The 21,678-nt window shown below is 42.4% G+C and overlaps 1 protein-coding gene across 1 annotated transcript in view; it reads right to left on the bottom strand.

Moving 5' to 3' along the window:
* IRAG1 (inositol 1,4,5-triphosphate receptor associated 1) overlaps positions 1–21,678 on the bottom strand; it is a 122,687-nt gene that overhangs the window by 14,100 nt on the left and 86,909 nt on the right. The window contains exons 12-14 of the mRNA XM_060262065.1: positions 13,791–13,821; positions 7,220–7,360; positions 3,762–3,893 (exon numbers count right to left, since the gene is read on the bottom strand). Of these exons, the coding sequence (XP_060118048.1) occupies positions 3,762–3,893; positions 7,220–7,360; positions 13,791–13,821 (304 nt within the window). The remainder of the gene's footprint in view (positions 1–3,761; positions 3,894–7,219; positions 7,361–13,790; positions 13,822–21,678) is intronic.

Here is a 21,678-nt window from a genome sequence, read left to right as displayed (position 1 = left end):
GAAGAATGTCAACTATTGTCCAGTCTTTAATTGCAGTTTCTGGCCAAACTAATTGACAGAATTGGTGGTGGACTAACTGAAGTTTTATTGGATGGCACTCTTGCCCTTCACCTCTTCCAATTGGATTTCAGGCCAGGCTATGAGATGGAGATGATGTCGGTGGCTTTAGATTATCATTGTCTGAATGCATCCAAGGGCTGTGTTGATTTGTTATTATTATTGGATCTACTGGCAATTTTTAATGTGATACATCATGCCATCATGTTGAGACAACTGAAGGCAGAAGAAGGTATCAAGCATTGTGCTTTGAAACTGTTTAAATTCTTATGGATCGGACTCAGAGGATTGCTATTAGAATTCAGTTGTCATCAATATGGGATTTGTCCTGTGGGGCCTTATCCTTCACATTGTTTAAACTTTATAGAAAGGTCTGAGAAGAAATCATTTGTGGATTCAGAACTGTGTATTATTAATACGTTGATGATACCTAGGTCTATATCAGGTGAGATGAGAACTAAACATCTCTCAAAAATGATAGCAATAATAATACCATATCTATACTACATGCTTACACCACTTTAACTGCAACGTCTTCACCACAGAGTGCCAGAGTTGAAAATTCTCTGTTATAGAGATTCCTAGTCCCCCTTGGGAAGAGGGAATCAGTGTTAAATCAGTAGAATGCTGTACTGTAGATATGCCCTGAAATAGCATACATTCATGTCAAAGGCACTAGGACATATTAAATTTTTGGCAGCAAGACTGAAAACCTCTACCAGCAAAATGCAGCAGAACATTGGAAAATAGAACTTCTAGAAGAATGCCTAAGTATCCTGCAATGTGTGTATACGTCAGTACAATATACCATGGCTACTACTGTTTAAAGGAAAAAGCAGCAGAGACACACTACCATTAATTTCTTTTAAGTGGCTTCTATACCAGACCTCCAGATAACCATTGAAACTGCAATGAGTTTAGGACCATGGGGGAGGGAACCACAGTTCAGTTGTCAATCACAGGGAGGGACGGTGGCTCAGTGGTAGAGCATCTGCTTGGGAAGCAGAAGGTCCCAGGTTCAATCCCTGGCATCTCCAAAAAAGGGTCCAGGCAAATAGGTGTGGAAAACCTCAGCTTGAGACCCTGGAGAGCCGCTTCCAGTCTGAGAAGACAATACTGACTTTGATGGACCAAAGGTCTGATTCAGTATAAGGCAGCTTCATATGTTCAAAGAAAGTTCCATGTTCAAATCCTATCAACGTACAGAGGCCAAATTAGATGAGAAGCTCCAGGTTCTATGAATGGAGTGCCTAGCATTTTTTTTCCTTCAGACAAGTATGAACCCAGTTCTGATCAGGATTGCAGTGCTTAAGGAAGGGGTTTAAGCCTTCCCTCTCAAGCTATTTTCCTGTCATGCAGTCATCATTCTTTGTTCCACTGAAGCAAACATATAGGTGCCTATAAAAGTATCAATAGACTAAACAGTGACTGTGCAGGCTCATTTCATGTTGGAAAAATGGCACAGAAGGGGGAAGGCTTAAATCCTGCCTCCTCTAGCACTATGGTCCTAAATGAAGTCAGATTCCTGTAAACCTGATATCTGAGGTGAAACAACTACTGATAACAGTATTCATGGACCTCCCAACATCTTGTCTGGTTGGACTGAGAAAGACATCTGTGTGAGACCTTGGATGGTTGCTGACAGGGCTTTTTTTGTAGCATGAACTCCTTTGCAGATTAAGCTACACACCCCTGATGTAGCCAGTCCTCCTGGAGCTTATAGTAGGCCCTGTAAATTCTTGGAAGATTGGCTACATAGGGTTGCCAATCCCCAGGAGGGGGCAGGGGATCCCCCGGTTTGAAGGCCCTCCCCCCGCTTCAGGGTCGTCAGAAAGCGGGGGGAGGGGAGGGAAATGTCTGCTGGGAACTCTATTATTCCCTATGAAGATTTATTTCCATAGAAAATCATGGAGAATTGATCCGCGGGTATCTGGGGCTCTGCGGGGGCTGTTTTTTGGGGTAGAGGCACCAGATTTTCAGTATAGCATCTAGTGCCTCTCCCCAAAATACCCACCAAGTTTCAAAAAGATTGGACCAGGGGGTCCAATTCAATGAGCCCCAAAAGAAGGTGCCCCTATCTTTTATTATTTCCTATGGAAGGAAGGAATTGAAAAGGTGTGCCGTCCCTTTAAATGTGATAGAACTCCCTTTGGAGTTCAATTATGCTTGTCACAGCCTTGATCTTGGCTCCACCCCTAATGTCTCCTGGCTCCACCCCCAAAGTCCCCAGATATTTCTTGAATTGGACTTGGCAACCTTATGGCTACATCAGGGTCTAATATGTAAAGGAGTTCCTTCTACAAAAAAAGCCCTGGTTGCTGATGGTCAGAATAGACATAATGGTGGTAGATGGATCAAACATGCAGTAGTTTCATGTGCTTGGAATGCATCTGGGAGTTTCCTTTTGGGCACAGAACATGACTGTAGCCAAGATTTTCTATAAAACATGGCAATTTAAAGTAATTCATTGTGGGAAAATACGTTTAGGGATTACAGCTTTGCCATGGAAAATAGCAGCAGATTTTGAGGGCAGTGCCTGGGATAGTGGAGTTTCAGGAACCTGTCATATAACTTCCAGGTGATGCACTAGGAATTTCCTCTAATCTCTGTTAAAGAGCATAGATACATGGGCTACATCAGGGGTGGCCAATGGTAGCTCTCTAGATGTTTTTTTGCCTACAACTCCCATCAGCCCCAGCCATTGGCCATGCTGGCTGGGGCTGATGGGAGTTTTAGGCAAAAAACATCTGGAGAGCTACCGTTGGCCACCCCTGGGCTACATTATTAGAGCATCACTATGGATGCACTTACTAGCATTGCTGGTGGGCATGTAAACATATTCATTCCTTTTAGCAACTCATCCACAAGCAAATATACTACATTACAAACTGTAATATCCCCTTCAAAGTTGAAACACTTCTGCTGAATAGGTTTCAAAACTGTGCCATCCCTCAAGTAAGATAAAAATTGGTTAAAATATTATGTGCTGCTGCAAGGATAGTAGTAGCTAAATATTGGAAGAATGCAAAATCTCCTACAGTCTCAGAATGGTATGATAATTTGTCTGAGCTTTCCATTATGGATAAAATAACAGATCATTTAACACAATCAGAAAATGGTCCCTATGTATCTGATTTTGACCAAACATGGTTTCTAGTAATTATTTATCGTCCATGAATACCAGGGGTGGAATTCTAGCAGGAGTTCCTGTGCATATTAGACCACACACCCCTGATGTAGCCACTCCTCTAAGAGCTTACAAGGCTCTTTTTTGTAAGCTCTTAAAGGATTGGCTACATTAGGGGTGTGTGGCCTAATATGCAAAGGAGCTCCTGCTAGAATTCCACCCCTGGATACCTCAAACTGGCTCTCAGATTTAACTCAAATTTTATTGTGATTATGGTACCTGAGTTTTACTATTTGATTGTATTATCAGTGTTTTGCTATTTGATTGTATCACTTCTGTAAATATCCACCAACCTGTTTTTCAACTCTATAATTGATTCATTTTAATGTTTTAACTTCACATTTGTTTTCTATAATTGTATAAGCTTATTATTCTTTAATAAAATATTTTAAAAATGACAGAAGCCATTTTTTTGCACCTTTCCCTGTCCTATTCATCAATTTATTGAGGGTGGGTGTTTGTCCACCATGAGTAGATAAATAACAAACCTAAAAATGTTTGATATGAGTAGTCTTACCTGGCGAACAGCTCCAACCATTTCAGCCCGGCTAGATAATCTAGAGGCCAAACGATGCAGCACAGTGATATCCTCTAACAATTTCTGGTACATCTCTCTGTGTTCAGAATGATGCCATAAGGAAGCTGACGACTGCAATGACAGCATGCACTAACATGTCAAATCAAAGAGAACTTTAGACAAACAGCTATTACAACTAACAATTTTAAGGCTGTCACCTTTAATCATTTGGAGGTGGCAATTCTTTAACTGCCTTTGTTTCCTAATAATACGCAATGCTTGCAGTTCCATTGTAGGAATCAAAAGAAAGCCCTGTTTCAAGGTATTATAATGCATATTAACATTAAGGAATCAACTCTGACAAATTGCTCTTCTGTGTTAGATTTTGATCAGCATTATAAAGCTTATATTCTGAATGGTTTGGTTGTTGCCTTGAATGTAGAAGAGGTACATGTTGTATTTAATAAATAAAACAGAAAGAATGAACACAGTGTCCAAATCAGAAAAAAATGAAGCCATACTTCAGTTTATCAACAGCTCTTTAATAATTTTAGAAAGTACACAGACTGTCTGACTCCAATGGGACCACATAATGTCTTGCTGAATAAAAATGCTTTTCCCCATTAGTATTTGTTTTTAAACTCTAAATATTTTAATTGTCTCATTTCTTGTTGAACATGAAGTTGAATGCAACCAAAAGACTGGGATCTACTTTGTGAAACAGACTCCATTCCAACACATTTGACTGTCAGAAAGTTTCCAAAGGATTCAGAATGGGTATGTTAATCAGACAGGATGGTAGCTTGATGCTATTAAAAAAGTTTAAACATAGTGTTCTTTGGTACTGTTAATACTGCTATTAATCTTAAACACCATGGGCGTTTTCGCACTGACCTTCAAGTGGCGCGACCACCCTCTTCACACCGGAGGATCTGCCCAGATTTCGCACAAGAAGCGCCGGTGCACCCAAAAGAGCCGGCTACTTCCGTCGCAAAACCCGCTCAAACGTTTTCCTGCTTCTTGGCGGTTTCCGTTTGAGCGGGTTTCGCGACGGAAGTAGCCGGCTCTTTTGGGTGCGCCGGCGCTTCTTGTGCAAAATCCGGGCAGATCCTCCGGTGTGAAGAGGGTGGTCGCGCTACTTGAAGGTCAGTGCGAAAATGCCCAATGTGTTCTAGGGAAAAGGTACACTTCTAATTAATTTAAATAAAATATGACCAGGCACAGACAGGCTATAATCTGTATAATCCTTTATTTGCTCAGGAGGCGGTATTGTCTCTTCCTTGCACTCAGATCGCTGTCTTTCAGGCAGCCCTCTGGGTAGGGTTGCCAGGTCTTATCTGGCTGTTGGCAGAGGTTCCCAGTCCTCTTTCTGGGAGACTTCAGTGAGTGCACTCTGTGTGTGCACTGCAATGGCATCACCCAGAAATGACATCATTGTGCATGGCACATTGTGCAGGGGGTGCTCTATCATTTCAGAAGACTCTATGATCCCCATAGAGTTTTAGCTAAATGCTACAGTGTCCCCAGTGTGATGATGTCGTTTCTGGGTGATGTCATCACGATAGGCATGTGGAGCTCTTCAGGGGTAGGGCTCCCCCGCCAGCCAGCTCTGTGGTGGCAGATTGGAGGCCCTGAAAGTGGGGGAAACCCCATCCCCATTGGGGTGATGGCAACTCTACCTCTGGGTGCTGGAATGAGAATACAGAGGCTGGGAAAGGGTGGGGGATTGCTGAAGAGGTCAAGTCTTTTACTTTCATCCCTAGCATGCACAGAGTTTGCATCTCAGGGAGGCTCACAACTTACCTGTCCTCCAGCCCCTGAGTCAACAGCTGTTTCAAAGTGGGAACCATCTACCAACTACAAGCCCTACACAGCAATGGCCCTGCTACTTTCTCAGAATATGGGGTGCTGCTGCATTGGGGAACAGTGCTCTGAAGAGCCACAGGTGTCTCCTGAACCACTGAGTGAGTAACACTGTTCTACAGATCTGGTTCCCTACAGGTCACATGGTGTCAGGCAGTCAGCTCCTAACTCATTGAATATAGGCAGTGCTAGTCTGTAATTATCCCTCTACTGAAGAGAGAGTTCAATGAACCACTGTGTCACAATGAATGAAGAAAATAAAAGCAAACATGATGCCAAACTTCTCTGCAGTCAATAATTGTAAGCTATACACCAGAATTGTCCTGTTTTTCAGCAAGTACATACATTACCCTGTTCCTTAGCAAAAAACCATTATGAAGAAGAAGAAGAGACTGGATTTATACCCCTCTCTTCACTACCTGAAGGAATCTCAGAGTGGCTTACAATATCCTTTCCCTTCCCCTCCCCATGACAGACACCCTGTGACATAGGTGGAGCTGAGAGAGCTCTCACAGAATTGCTATTGAGAGCAACAGCTCTGTGAGAATTTGCGACTGACTCAAGGTCACATCAGCAGGTGCATGTGGAGAAGTAGGGAATCAAACCTGGTTCTCCCAGATAAGAGTCCATACACTTAACCACTACACCAAATGCTTCAAAGTACAAGGAATGATGAGGATAGAAATTATTTAGGGTGGAAAGGTACAGTAAGGCATTTTTCAAACAAATGTCGAAGTTCATTCCTAGTTCTCAATTCTATTTAAAAATACAGCAAGAATTCTTCCTCACTTATAGTAATACTAGTATTTTTCAGCTTTTACAACACCATTAAACAGTCTTCTTTTCATTATGAGAATAATGTGCTTCATAGTATAGCAGCTTTGGAGGCTATATGCTGCATAGCAGCAAAAGTAGGTATAATTGCATTAAATTCACTGAATTCAAGTGCAAAATGCCATGCAAGTTTATTATTAGGAATAGGTATGAATCACATTTTGTTGGTTCAGTTCATGATTTGTGGCTAAACTGATACGAACTGGAGTCTGGTGCACAAATCAAGCCTGTTAGTATCAGTTTGTGACCCTTGCTTTCTGCTCCTCACCACTTTTCAAGAGGAATAGAAAGAAGCGGTTTAAATAGCTCTGAGGCATTTAAACCTATGCTTTCTGTTCCCTGCAAAAAGTGGAAAGGAGCAGAAAGAAGGGGGTTAAATGGCTCTGAGGCATTAAAAACCACTGCTTTGTGCTCCCAGCAAAAAATAGGAGGGAGAAGAAAACAGTGGGTTAAATGGCTCTGAGATATTTAACTCCCTGCTTTCTGCTCCCTGCCAAAAGCCATTTAAACCCATGCTTTCTGCTCTCCATCGCTCAGCTGTTTTTTGTGAAGAGCAGAAGACAAGAGTTTAAATGACTTGGAGCCATTTAAATTTCTGCTTTCTGCTCTTCATGAACTACCATGAAGAGCCTTAAAATTCATGGAAGTTTGTGACAGCTCTTCAGTTCATGAACTTCGCTTCGTGAACCAACCTAAATTCACCACAGACTTTCATTTGTGAGCTGGTTCATGCCTATTCCTATTTATTATGCCATTCTTACCGTAATAGCTACTTTAAAATTTTCCAGTTCTTTCTCTGTGTTCTCCTCTGCAAGATTTCTCTCCCTCTCAGCCTGGTTTATTCTTGATTCCAAAGTGTAACTATCATTTCGGAAAGCCAATGAAAGTTGTATAAATACATTCTGTTGTGGTATAATAAAAAGAGAAGCCTGTGCGTCATCAATTTTATCACAAATAAGATGCAGAGTGCAAAAGAAAAGGGCCAAATACAGTTTTTGCATTCAGTTGTGTGTATTGCTAGGGATTAATTTCCTGATCTTAAGCCTCTAGAAGTTATTTTCTATCAGAGTCGTATTGGACATGATGGGAGTTCAGTAATAACCAGATTTCACAGTTTTTTAAAAGTTAGTTAATTTTATCTCACCCTTCCTCCAAGAAACTCAGGATAGCATGCTGTATTCCTCCCCACACCAAAAAAATAACCTTATGTGATACTGCAAATTGAAAAGCAGTCACTGACTCCATGTTACTCAGTAAGATTTGTGGTAGTGTAAAGATTTCAGCCTGATCACACTATGTGAGCTCCTGTACTTTCCTTCCCACAACACAAAGAGTACCTTTGAAAGAGAAATTACACAGTAAAGGGAAAAGGTTAAAACCATTCCAATTGATTCATAGCCACAATCAGAATCTGACTGTTCCACAGATGCCATCAGGATTGTTTATTTATCTACCTCTCTCATTCAGACTGAAGATATATTACAAAGTTATTCAAAGTATATTATAATTACAATTATAATGAGATAAAAATAGTATAATGCATTTAATAAGCAATATAGTGTAACGGGAAAGGGAAAATTAAAATATGGGAAACTTGATAAAGAGCTATTTCCATCTGACTTAGTCATACACTAATAAGGAATGCACAACACAATCTCAGCTATAGTCACCCAATGACAAAGGTAAAGTCAGATCCAGGTGGGTAGCCATGTTGTCCTGAGGCAACAGAATATGTTAGAATCCAATGGCATCTTTAAGACCAACATTTTTTTCCCTTCAGGGTGTAAACTTTTGTTTCTCTAGAACTCAACAGGGATACTGCTCATTGCAAATGCTAAACCCATCTCCACCAAATAGAGGTATACATCCACTGTATTCTAAGATATTCTTTTTTGTATTGGCAAACTGGAATTATGTGTATAATGCTATGCGTTACAAGTTAAAATGAAATGAGGTGGAAAGAAACACCTCTAAGAGAAAGATGTTATCAATTTAACCCATGCTTGAAGAGAGACAGAACAGCTAGCAGACTCTAAATTTATTGCCTTGTGATGATGGACTCTCACCATCATTCTTCAATTCTGACATGTTTGTTGCCTTTACTATTTTCCCACACAACTGATGATATCCAGACCAAATATGTTATTATTTTTATTTGTTTTAAAAACAATTTCACTATTTTGCCATTGGAGTCTAACTTTGTACTATTTGCATGCTTACTCACTGCTTCCTACCTATATGTAGCACTGCTCACTGTATCTCATTTCAGCATCTGATGAAGTGTGCATGCACACAAAGCTTACACTCTGAATATTTTTTTTGTTGGTCTTAAAGTTGCCATTGGATTCTAACGGGTCAAGCCAGTAAGCCATTCATTTCACATGCTCCTTCCAGGGCTCTACTGAGGAGAGTCCATTGACTTATCTGAAGTAAGGACCTACATTAAGAAATATAGTACAGATTCCTAAATTGATTTATATGTCTTATAAACCTCATTGCAACCATATTTATCTGCTTTAGGATCTGATTACATGAAATGTGAATTGGGTTGGGGGAAACCACCCCAACTTGCACTTTACGTCCGACTCAGTAATTGTCATGGGTCAGTTGGAGCCAGCCAGTCCTAACGAGACTCACAGTGCTGTCAACAGAAACAGCAGAGGCACGCCCCAGCACACAGCTGGATACTGGTAGTTCCCTCAGACCCCATGAACATCGGGTCTGCTGAGGGGTCACCCCCGGAAGGCAGCACCTTGACAACCCTGGATCCAGATGGGACGTTGTTGTCATTTTAACATATAAATTGTACAATTTGCTGCCCCAATCCCCAGAGCTGCTCAAGTGCTGGAGGGTGTGACTGGAACTCCTCTAAAGGAGGTGGAGTGTGTGCTTAACTGAATGACGGCACCTGGATCTGATGACTTGGTAAGATCACCTGGGACTAATGAGCCATGTCACTCACAAATCCAATGAGAGGAATCCTAAAAGGGGAAGCGGTGGATGAATCAGACATGGAAGCAACATGTCATGCTACCACTGACACTGCAACCACTTCATTGGACAGTGTTCTCTCCTGAGACTCCTGAACTAGCTGACTCTGGACTGTGACCCTTGAACCTGCTCAATGACCTGAGCCAGAACAACCTTGGACTGTTGGACCTTGCTTTCTGTGTACTGCTCTGAACTGGACTCTGCTATCTCGGTAACTGACCTTTGGATTGAACTGTGACTTGGAAATTCAGCTTGGATTGTATCCAGACCCTGACAGTACTCACTTTAAGAATGCTGGGGGTGGGCAAACAGTCTCTGGATTGTGGGAGTAGAAGAGGATTCAGCATTCACTTCCCTTTGACCCCACAAGAAGAAAATTACCATGGGGGGAAGGTACCTGTTTGTCCTGCTGCCAGTTCCATGTTTCCTGGACAAACATATGGAACTGGCAGTGGACAAACAACCATTTTTTCTCCTAGCAAAAGTGTACAGGCTGGAATGGAAGGAATGCTGAATTCAGGAGTCAATTTGGGTCCCCCAACATTTTTATGGTGAGTACTAGAGTACTTCAAATGCAAGTTGGGTTGTGGATTCCCCAAATCCAACTGACATTTCACATCTTGCATATTCAAACTCTTAGTCTGCAGTTTTTTTGCATCTGACAATTCAGAAGTAATATTTCTAAAATTTTGCCCTATCTTTCATTTTTAGAGGATAATGTAGGCAGGAGTCCTCCATGGATACAAAATAGCACAGCATAGTGTAGTGGGAAGAACAGTATCCTGCAATGCCATGTAGGGTTCCCAGGTCCTACCTGGATGCCAGCAGGGGGACTTCCGTCTCATGCATGAAAGAAGTGATGTCACCCAGAAGTGATATAATTGTGCCGGGCACGTCACATGGGGACACTGTAGCATATTGCTATAAAACTCTATAGCGTTTTATACCAAAATGTTACAGCATCCCCGCATGACATGCCTGGTATGATTATATCAATTCTGGATGATGAAGAAGAGATTGGATTTATACCCTGCCCTTTACTATCCGAAGGAGTCTCAGAGCAGCTTACTATCTCCTTTCCCTTCCTTTCCCCACAAGAAACACCCTGTGATGTAGGTAGGGCTGAGAGAGCTCTCTCATAACTGCTCTTGAGCAGAACAGCTCTGAGAGAACTTGTGGCTGACCCAAGGTCACTCTGGTAGTTGCATGTGAAGGAATGGGGAATCAAACCTGGTTCTCCCAGATAAGAGTATGCACACTTAACCACTATACCAAACTGTCATCATGCCAGGCACACTGGGTGCCATTGGAGCTCTTCAGGGGTGGGGCTCCCTTGCCAGCCAATCATGTGCTGGTGGGTTGGAGGCTCCAAAATCAGGGGAACCCCTGTCCCCAGCATAAGATTGGGAACCCTAATGCCATGTTGAGAGTTATCACCCTTCTAAACCCACATTCTTGCGTTAAAGAAAATTTTATGCCTCTTTCCAAAATCCTGTAACAGGTGCATTCAAACTAGCTTTATTCTTTAAAACTATACTAATTTATTTCATTGTTCATCAAGGCCAATTCTGTATATTTAAATGAAGCACTATTCTGCCTATTTCTAGAAGCTCTAGGACACTGGAAAACAACACTCTGAAGGAAACAGCTTGCTAATACTCATAAAAAACAAGAAAGGTCCTATGTTATCTGGCCAGACTTTCTGCAAGATTACTTACATCAGCAGCCTTTGCAAAGGAAGTGGAGACATATGCTTGCCATTTAAGAACATTTTATTGAAGAAATAAATGCTTACTGCAGGAACTAGAAAACAAGATTATCTGAATTTAAGTTTATAGAAGAGCAATAAAAATACTAGTATCACAGTACTGGGAAGCTGCAGTTAGCTCAGTTTTGTCCAGGGGTCACCCCTCCCCATATTGGTACTGAGACCTGCTTTCTGTATCTATTCTGTACTAGAGCAAATAAACCAACTTCTGGCCAGCAGAATAAAAAAGGTACCATGTTGGCATGCTGCTTAGAAGGTTCTAGATAATAATAGGAACTTGATAATTTTTATGGGCTAGATCTGCTTAATTCTCTTGCTCAGAGAATATATAATTCCCCTGAATAAACATCTTTTCTGACTTCATCCTATCTGGGTCTCAGTATCCCTTCCAAACATATAATGGCACCTACACTTTGTCATAAATATCTTTTTTACTGGCACAAGATCATCTTAGTACACTGAGTGTTTATTAGTTTTGGCCAGTATTAAAATCAAAGCAGCTCTCTAGGCAAAGATCAAGGAGTGGTGGAAGGAAGATTGCTTTCCTGCAATGGATTATTTCAGTATGGGTGTGGGCTCCAATCAGAAAGTGGACATATTCATACAGACACATGCTCAGAGTAGGCATGTATTCTGACTATGTGATAAAATTCAACATTTTAAAATGATCATGCAGACTATTTTGACAAGGTTAGCTCCTAGTCCAGAATTCCTTACTCCACACACAGATGCATAGTCAGGCTGAATAAAGAATACAAATTTGAACAATCTGTTCCTCAAAATAAGTGCTGCCTTTCAAGTCATGTACTTCAGCTATGAGGACACTGCCTTCTTTGAGGTACTCAAGCACTATGTCTGGCCTTTGGTTTTGCTCATGTCACTTTCTAAGGTGATGCCTTCACAAATCACTGCCAGTGAATAAGGGACCTCTGTCCCAAAATATAATACTAAGAAGCAGCAGAGATTGGATTTATACCTCGCCCTTCAATACCTGAAGGAGTTTTAGGGAGGATTATAATCTCCTTTCCCTTCTCCTCTTTACAACAGATACTCTGTAAGGTAGGTGGGGCTGAGAGCACTCTCCCAGAATTGCTCTTGAGCAGAACAGCTTTGAGAGAACTTGTGGCTGACCCAAGGTCACATCAGCAACTGTATGTGGAGGAGTGGGGAATCAAACCTGGTTCTCCCAGGTAAGAGTCCACACACTTAACCACTACACCAAACTGGCTTTAAGCTTTGGGAAACTCATATAATGTCTTCATGTGACAGACAACTCCAGTTCTACCTTCCAGCTGTCACAGCCAATCCCTGATCCCCTGGGGTGTATGTACATTCCTAGAGCTTCCAGCAAACGACAGTCTATAGATACTCTTTGGGTGGGGGCGGGGGAAGAGGAAGAACCAAGTTGCCAGTTATGGCTCTTCCAGATATACAGAGAAGTAAGACTAGGCTAGGGATAGCACTAGGTATCTTAGGGATGGGTGAGAGAATAAAAGGAGAATCTTAGGAACCAGCTAACCTTATGTTCAGGCAGGTCTGTAGCCATGGTGGGGCCCCAACAGTTCTGGCCCCACCACTTTAACAGTAATGCATGGGTCCCAGCCCCACCACTTACCACTCCCAACTTTTTTTTATTTCTCATGTCCATCAGAAAACTGGCAACTGAGCTGGCACTGAGCATGCTTTTGCAGACTGAGCAGCCTCAGTGGTGTCTGCTGAAGCCTCTGCAGCCCTCACTGTGGGAGCTGCTGCCTACTGCCCAGAGAAGTGGGAAAGCAGCAAGTAGTGGTGGCAGCAGCAGTATCAACCCTCTTTTCTGAAGCTCCCAGCCCTACTGGTCTCCGATCCAATCCAATCCAATCCCATCCAATCCATCTCCAATCCAATCCATCAAACACTGCTGATGCTGTGCTCTCTCACACTTGCCTTGCTGGCCGGCAACAGATAAGCCATCCTCAAGCCAGCATGCTCTGGAATCACTGTTTAAAATATTCCAGCAGGAACTCATTTGCATATTTGGCCACACACCCATGAAACCAAGCCAGCTGGAACTGCGTTCCTGCTCAAAAAAAGCCTTGCTAGAGGATATTCTACAAAAAGGGTATGACAGTATCATTCACTGGGACAGTTTTTGCTGGCCAGAGATGCAGCTTTTGAGTCTAGCTTTGACTTTATGTTAGTATTTCTGACAGAAGGTCCAATTATTCTTGGATTTCCTGAAACAGCCTAAATGAAATAATATAAAGATATGCCAAATATATTTTCTTTAAAGAGTTTAGCATTTCCTGATAATGGAGAAAACTTACATACCATTAGGTTGTTTTCTCTGACATAGGAAGTTTGATGACCACTTCCTGCTGCGAAGTCCTTTAAGTTAGGCAGTCTGGTGTAGTGGTCAGACTATCTGACAAGGTTATTGAGACGTGGGATCAAATCCCCAGTTCACAAGGTGACAGAGCCAGTTACACTCTCTTAGGTCAATCTACTTCAAGGGTTGTTGCGAAGATGAAACTAGGGATAGGAGACTCGAGTGTGCTGATCTGAGCTCCTCAGAAAAAGTTAAACAGACTCACCTCAACCTCTTTCTCAGTGAGTGGAGGACAGCTGCAACAAAAAGAGAAACAAAATCACAGAAGCAAAATTCAGCAAGATTCAACATAGAGTGTATCTAGCCCAAGAATGTGGCAAATGCTCCTGAGTTTCAATTGCAATTTGTTCAAGAGCATGTGCAGCATTCTAGAACAACACCCAGCTATTTGCTTTTCCCTGTTTACTTAAAATGGTTATTGCACTTTAACTGTTTTGTACATGCACACATATGCACTGCTCTGAAGTGTTTTTAGCTCAAATATTATACTAAAAATATATACAAACCACATACAATAGATGTTCAATCTTGTTTATCAATATATCGGATTCTCAACATGGCCCCGTCTGTGGATACTTAAATCTGGATACTGGGACCATGGACAGACAAGAAAGATCTTTCTGCAAACCTGAGCAAAGCCCCAAATTTGCAGAAAAAAAGACCTGAAAATAAACAAGCAAGAAACTCAACTTTTTTGGGGGGGTGGGGTGGGGAGGTTAATTCCCTTCAAGATGATGGAAACAGTACCTGTAGTTTTAAGAAATAAATGCCCAATGTGGCCACTACAGGGCAATCACAACAGTATTGTCAGCCTTCAAGCTACAATTTATAGTTAGAGGAAGGAGGAAAGGGCCATGACTCTTTCCAGGGCTGTTCTGGCCTTTGAGGAAGGAGCTGCTGGGGCCAGGTGTCAAAGCAACCACAGGCGACGCACTACCACATGACTTGCATGACTTCATAATTCTTATTTTAGATTCAACATATTTCTACTTTGAGTTTAACATATGAGAAAGGACATCGGATGTTACTGTCTGGGATATTGAAAAAGCTTTTATTAAAGGCGTTGTGCTTTCAGATGTTTCTAAATTAAAAAAAAGAAAAGGAACAAACTATAAACAGGCATTTTGAAGAATCTAAAGTACCAGAGCTTGTTTATTAAAGAACAAGGGACAAAACGTTGTGCAGGCCCTTCTTAATGAGCTTAGAAGGAAATGAGATGTCTTAGAAATAGAATTTTTTAAATTAAAAAAACCCTATTATATCTTAAAGAGAGGTTGACTAATTTCCCACTAGCCTTATGCCGCTCTCACGTTCCTCTTCTCAGCAGAACTTCTGTCAGATTTCACACTACCTGCCCCGGGGCTGCAACTAGCTTCACCTTTTTTATGCGACAAACAGAAACTGGTTTTTAGAGGATCTTGTTAGCTGCGTGAAAGATGCGGAGTGAGTTGCAGCCCCAGGGCAGATAGTGTGAAATCCGATGGAAGCCCTGCGGAGAAAAGGAGAGTGAGAGCGGCATAAGGCTAGTGGGAAATCGGTCATTCTTTGAGTTCAGAGGTAAAACACTATACATTACTATGCCACTATATGGAACTATACTATATGGCACTATACATTACTATGCTACATTGGTTCCAGACTGCACTTTAGACCAAGCTTCTTGGACCAAGATCCTAAAGCCACAGATATTTATTAAAATGCAATTCCAACTTGGTCTTGTATTGATTTATTATTGTAATGTTTCTGCAATGTCTGGAGGCATTGTGTAATTGTTATGCTTGACCATAAGTCTGCAAACATGTCTGGTCAGGTTCATATAAGGTCCTTCTTTGATAGTACTGTGTATTTTTAATCTAAATTGAGGCTATATTAGGGCATATAACATTTTAAAAATGCAATAAATACTTGCATTTTTGTATAATTGATGTATACTTATATTCTATATTCATTTATTTAAATATTGGGCCCTCTTAGAGATACTAATCCCCAGTTGGGTAAGCAACACAAATGAGAATCATGGATAGGAATTGTTAGAGCTAAGCAAATGCTTCCATGGTAACCAGCCTCTAAATAAAGCACTCTCAAACCACTTAAAGATGTATCACAACTAGTTTGCAATATTAAATTTTTATTATGAATTTTCAATAGGGATACAGAAGGGGGAAAAGGGGAATGGGGAAAAGGGGGAAAATATAGAATAAGAATGCAATATATGGGCAGTTTTACTAATATGAATGCTAAGAATATTTCTTATTCAGTGTACAAATATGTAAGAATAGTTTAGTCCATACATGACATGTCATGATATTTCAGCTTAATAAGAGTATTTCATTAGAAAGTATATACATATAAGATAATATATGTATAATGCAAAATATTGTAACAATTTAAAAATCCAATATAGCTTCCTATTAAAGCCTTTATATATATATTCTATAATATTCTCTTACTTTCTTAACATTGTCATCCTAACTTATTAATTTGATCTACTATAGAATATATTTCCTTCACTAAGTTCAAAGTACAAATTTATTATTACAGTCAATGACCAGCTTACTCAATCAATTTACATAAAACATTTGAATACAAGAAATAAAATAAACAGAATATGATATAGGTAACCTCATTAGGGCCATTATAAAGTTTTCATTCTAGCATTTGTTATTTTTTTTAAAATCACAACTAGAACCCATAACTAGAAATCACATGAACTGTGGATTCCCTTTGGGTATACAGAACACTTCGACTGGACATTTGTAGTTTTATGTGAACATAGGACTCTCAGTTCTTGGTGTATGATTACATGTTCCTAACATAAGTACTTTTGTATGAGAGAATTTGATGCGATGTGTTTACAGTATTTTTACTGAACTAATTGTGATACATCTTTAAGTGGTTTGAGAATGCTTTATTTAGAGGCTGCTTACCACAAAAGCATTTGTTTTGCTCTAACCAATCCCCAGTTGGGGGCAGGGGATCCCCTAGTGTGGAGGTCCTCCCCACACTTCAAGATTATCAGAAACCAGAGGAGGGGGGGGGACTCCATTATACCCTATAGAGACTGGTCCACATAGGGTATAATGGAGAATTGATCCATGGGTATCTGAGACTCTGGGGGGGGCTATTTTTTTCAGCATAGCATCCGGTGCCTCTCCTAAAAAAACCCCCCCACCCAGGATTCAAAAAGATTGGACCAGGGAGTCCAGTTCTATGAGCCCCCAAAGATGGTGCCCCCATCCTCCATTATTTCCAATAAAGCGAAGGCTTTTAAAAGCAGCATGGTACCTTTATATGTGACAGCCAGAACTTCCTTCAGAGTTTAATCATGCTTGTCACAACCTTGCTTCTTGCTCCACTCCCAAAGTCCCCAGATATTTCCTGACCTGGCAACCTTAGGTCCACTGATTTGGATTCATTTAACCTTTTAGGTTCTTAATTTATCATTCCCACACTTGTCCCCAGTTTGCCCCTCCCACAAGAGCTGCCATGGCTGTCCCTGCCCTCCCCCCTCCCTGTGGTGCTGCAAACAGGAACCAAGTGAGTCTGGGCCCTGGCTTATTGATGACTGGATCGACAGATCATTGATATTCACCAGAATTTACTGAGTGGAAGAGGCTTCATAGCAGCCCCTACACATACTTAGCTCTCAGGCATGAATGTTTATTACATTGTAATGTCACTACCACACAGACATAATTATTTTTTCTGCAACCGTGTTTAAATCTATCTTCCAAAATGAATTAATTCTACATTTGATTTTGACTTTTGTTGTACTCATCAATGATTCTCAGTATAGCTGGCCATTTTGTTTTTTCTGCTTACAACTTAAGTGTTTTGAAAAGGAGCTCAGCAGAGAGGTTATGATAACTAAAAAAAACTGGAGTGAATTTGGAAAAGCAAGGGAATGGGTTTAAGAGTAAGGCCGGGTCCTTCATCAATGTAGACCTGTTTAAGGATGAACTAGTAGGTCAAAACAATCCCTGGGAAGTTTCCACCCCCTTCCCCATCTTCCTTGGTTGAACACCAAACCTCCTCTCTCTCGGCTTGGCTTCGCGAACGAAGATTTAAGAAGGGTGCAATAGTCCACGTCTGCTGCAGGCTCGCTGGTGGCTGACAAGACCAATGCGGGACAGGCAGGTCCGGCCACAGTGGCTGCAGGGAAAAGTCTGATTTAGGGTTGGTGCTGTAGCAGTGCGATTCTTCCTCAATCTCCTTTTGTCCTCAAGACCAGCTATGCGTGCGTTCTCAAAAGAAGAGACAGCCTGGTGGACGGTGTGCCTCCATGCTTTGCGATCTGAGGCTAGGTCAGACCACTGGTGATGGTTGATGCGACAGGTGCCAAGGGATTTCTTCAAGGAGTCCTTGTACCTCTTCTTTGGTGCCCCTCTATTTCGATGGCCGGTGGAAAGTTCGCCATACAGGGCAATCTTGGGAAGGCGGTGGTTTTCCATCCTAGAAATATGCCCTGCCCAGCGCAGCTGCGTCTTCAACAGCAGTGCCTCGATGCTGGTAACCTCCGCCCGCTTGAGAACTTCAGTGTTGGTCACAAAGTCACTCCAGTGGATGTTGAGGATGGTGCGAAGGCAGCGCTGATGAAAGCGCTCAAGGAGTCGCAGGTGATGACGGTATAAAACCCACGATTCGGAGCCGTAGATGAGGGTTGTCATCACAACCGCTTTGTAAACATTGATCTTTGTGCCTTTTTTCAGATGCTTGTTGCTCCACACTCTTTTGTGCAGTCGGCCAAAGGCACGGTTTGCCTTTGCCAGCCTGTTGTCAATCTCCTTGTCGATCTTATCATCTGAGGAGATGATGCACCCCAGGTAGCTGAACTGCTGGACTGTCTTCAGAACTGATTCACCCACAGTGATGCAGGGAGGGTGATAATCTTCCTGGGGTGCAGGCTGGTGGAGAACTTCTGTCTTCTTCAGACTAACTTCTAGGCCGAATAGCTTGGCAGCCTCTGCAAAGCAGGACGTCATATGCTGCAGAGCTGATACCGAGTGGGAGACGAGTGCAGCATCATCAGCAAACAGTAGCTCTCGGATGAGTTTTTCCATTGTCTTGGAGTGGGCCTTTAGTCGCCTCAGGTTGAACAGGCTGCCATCGGTGCGATAGCGGATGTAGACACCATCGTCATCATCTAGATCTACTGCGGCTCTTTGAAGCATCATGCTAAAGAAGATCGTAAAGAGAGTTGGCGCGAGAACGCAGCCTTGCTTTACACCTGTGCCTATTGGGAAGGTCTCCGAGAGGTCGTTGCAGTGTCTGACTTGGCCTCACTGGTCTTCGTGTAGCTGAATGATCATGCTGAGGAACCTTGGGGGACATCCTAAACGTTCCAAGATTTGCCACAGGCCATTCCTGCTAACGGTATCGAAAGCTTTGGTAAGGTCGACAAAAGTCACATACAGAGCCTTGTTCTGTTCCCTGCATTTCTCTTGGAGCTGCCTGAGAACAAATACCATGTCGGTGGTGCTCCTGTTAGCTCTGAAGCCGCACTGGCTCTCTGGGAGGAGTTCTTCTGCAATGGCGGGCACCAGTCTGTTCAGGAGTATTCTGGCAAGGATTTTGCCTGCGATGGAGAGCAGGGTTATCCCCCGGTAGTTGGAGCAGTCTGACTTTTCCCCTTTGTTCTTGTATAGGGTGATGATGATTGCATCGCGAAAGTCCTGTGGTAATTTGCCTTGTTCCCAGCAGGTGACAAGTACTTTGTGAAGTGAGCTATGTAGTACTGTGCCCCCATGCTTCCAGATCTCTGGTGGAATTCCATCAACTCCTGCTGCCTTGCCACTTTTCAGTTGCTTGATGGCTTTAACAGTCTCTTCTAGAGTGGGGATCTCATCCAACTCTGTTTTCACTGGTTGAAGTGGGGTGAGGTGAATTGCTGAATCTTGAACTACGCGGTTGGCACTGAAGAGAACCTGAAAATACTCCAACCACCGGTTCAATATGGATGCCTTGTCTGTGAGGAGCACTTGGCCGTCTGCACTACGCAAGGGACTCTGAGTCTGATATGATGGACCATATACTGCCTTCAGGGCTTCGTAGAACCCTCTTAAATCAACAGTGTCTGCACACAGCTGGGTTCTCTCAGCAAGCTTGGTCCACCACTCGTTCTGAATGTCTCGAAGCTTGCACTGGAGGTTGCTACATACAGCACGAAAGGTTGCTTTTTCCCCAGGAGAGGATGGCTGAGCAAGATGTGCTTGGTAGGCAGATCTCTTTTTCGCCAGTAAATCTTGGATCCCTTGATTGTTCTCATCAAACCAGTCCTTGTTCTTCCTTGTGGAGAACCCGAGGACTTCTTCAGAGATCTGCAGGATGGTAGTTTTTAGGTGTTCCCAGAGTGCTTCTGGAGAAGGGTCTGTGGGGCAACTGGGGTCCTCAGTTCTTGACTGGAGTTTTGCCTGGAAGGCAGCTTTAACTTCGGCTGATTGGAGACTGCCAACCTGAAACTTCCTCCGAGGGATACCTCCTCTCCTGGGTGTGGGTTTAAAGTGAAGACGGAGATTGCAGCGTACAAGACAATGATCCGTATGACATTCTGCACTGGGCATTACTCGGGTGTGTAAGACATCTCGAAGGTCTCTCTGGCGCACCAGAATGTAGTCGATAAGGTGCCAGTGCTTGGACCGTGGGTGCATCCAGGTTGTCTTCAGACTGTTCTTCTGCTGGAAGATAGTGTTGGTGATGGTGAGCTGGTGCTCCATGCAGAATTCTAGCAGGAGGCACCCGTTGTCATTGCAGTTGCCAATGCCGTGTTTGCCAAGTACTCCTTTCCAGGCTTCCGAGTCTTTACCTACTCTGGCATTGAAGTCGCCAAGGATGATCACCTCTGTAGGGGTCTTCCGTAGGGGTCTTACACCAAACCTCCAATCACTATGTAATACCACACGGTTAGTCTCAGTTTTGTACTTTTCTGTTCAACACATAATACCAATAAAATTTGCTAATAAATGCAGCACACTGCAAATCTGTGCATGCTTCCTTGAGAATAATTCCCAAGAAAAACATGAGAATGTGTCTAGTATGGTCTGTTGCATACAGAATGAGGATGCAATCCTTCTTCCTGGGAGAAAGCTTGCTGAATAAAGGGGACTTGCATCTGAGCAGACCAACTCAGGGAGTGGTCAAAACAACCCAGGAAAAACACTCATTCCAGTCCCAGGAATTATGCCAGTCTGGGATCTGTCATCTTGGATTTTGCAGATTAAAAGTACAGCTCTAGGATCAGAAATAAATCTGATTATGTTCAATGATGCTTATACCTAGGAAAGAAGATTGCAGCTCATTCCACTTTCAAGCATCATATTTGACCCATTTTCTTGGTTTTTGTGATCCATTCCTTGCTTTACTTGCACCTTTGCAATGGAGGAAGCAGAACAATTGTCCTCAGTGGCACAAAAGTACTGCTTGCTAGCAAGTTTACAGGGAGATTCAAGTCATTTGCCACATGAAGGAACTAATCCTGAGATCAGTTTACCAGATTTGGTACCTCTGATTATAGTACCTATTGCCTGGAAAACACATTTGTGGCAATGATGTCATTATCTCTAATCCTAAACTGCTGACAGAACAGAAAAGTTCCCACTTCCTACTACAGTTTGCTGTGCTTCCCCAAACGCAGCTTCCCAAAATGCAGCTCCTGTCAGTCAGTAGATCCTTGGATACAATGGAGAAGTTTGCAGTAGAAGTGGGGAAAATTGTGGAACTATTGCACAAGCTGAAATGCTCCTTGAATGAATGGAGTGAGGCCTGGGATCCAACCTAACTACAGTCAACAATCTTCAAAAGCGAAGCTGCCATTAAACTGCTCATTTAACAATAGTATTTTCTTTGTAAGATACTATACTGTTCAGACTTTGATAAACATACAATTACGAACCACAAGGATTTGCAGGAGGCATCTCATTTCTCCGTCTCCCACTATTTCCTCTTTTCCTTTCCTGAAAGCCCCTATAGCCTCTCCCTTTTTTCTGCTTCCTTCTCCTCTTCCCATCCAACAACTAACCTACATTTATTTGTCTGTTTCTGTCCATGTTTTCAGCAGCCTCCACCTAGAAAACTATGGCCCAGTTGTGTGGTGCTGG

This window comes from Heteronotia binoei, chromosome 21, assembly GCF_032191835.1.
Source record: "Heteronotia binoei isolate CCM8104 ecotype False Entrance Well chromosome 21, APGP_CSIRO_Hbin_v1, whole genome shotgun sequence".
NCBI lineage: Eukaryota > Metazoa > Chordata > Lepidosauria > Squamata > Gekkonidae > Heteronotia > Heteronotia binoei.
This window is presented reverse-complemented; position numbering and strand designations above follow the sequence as displayed.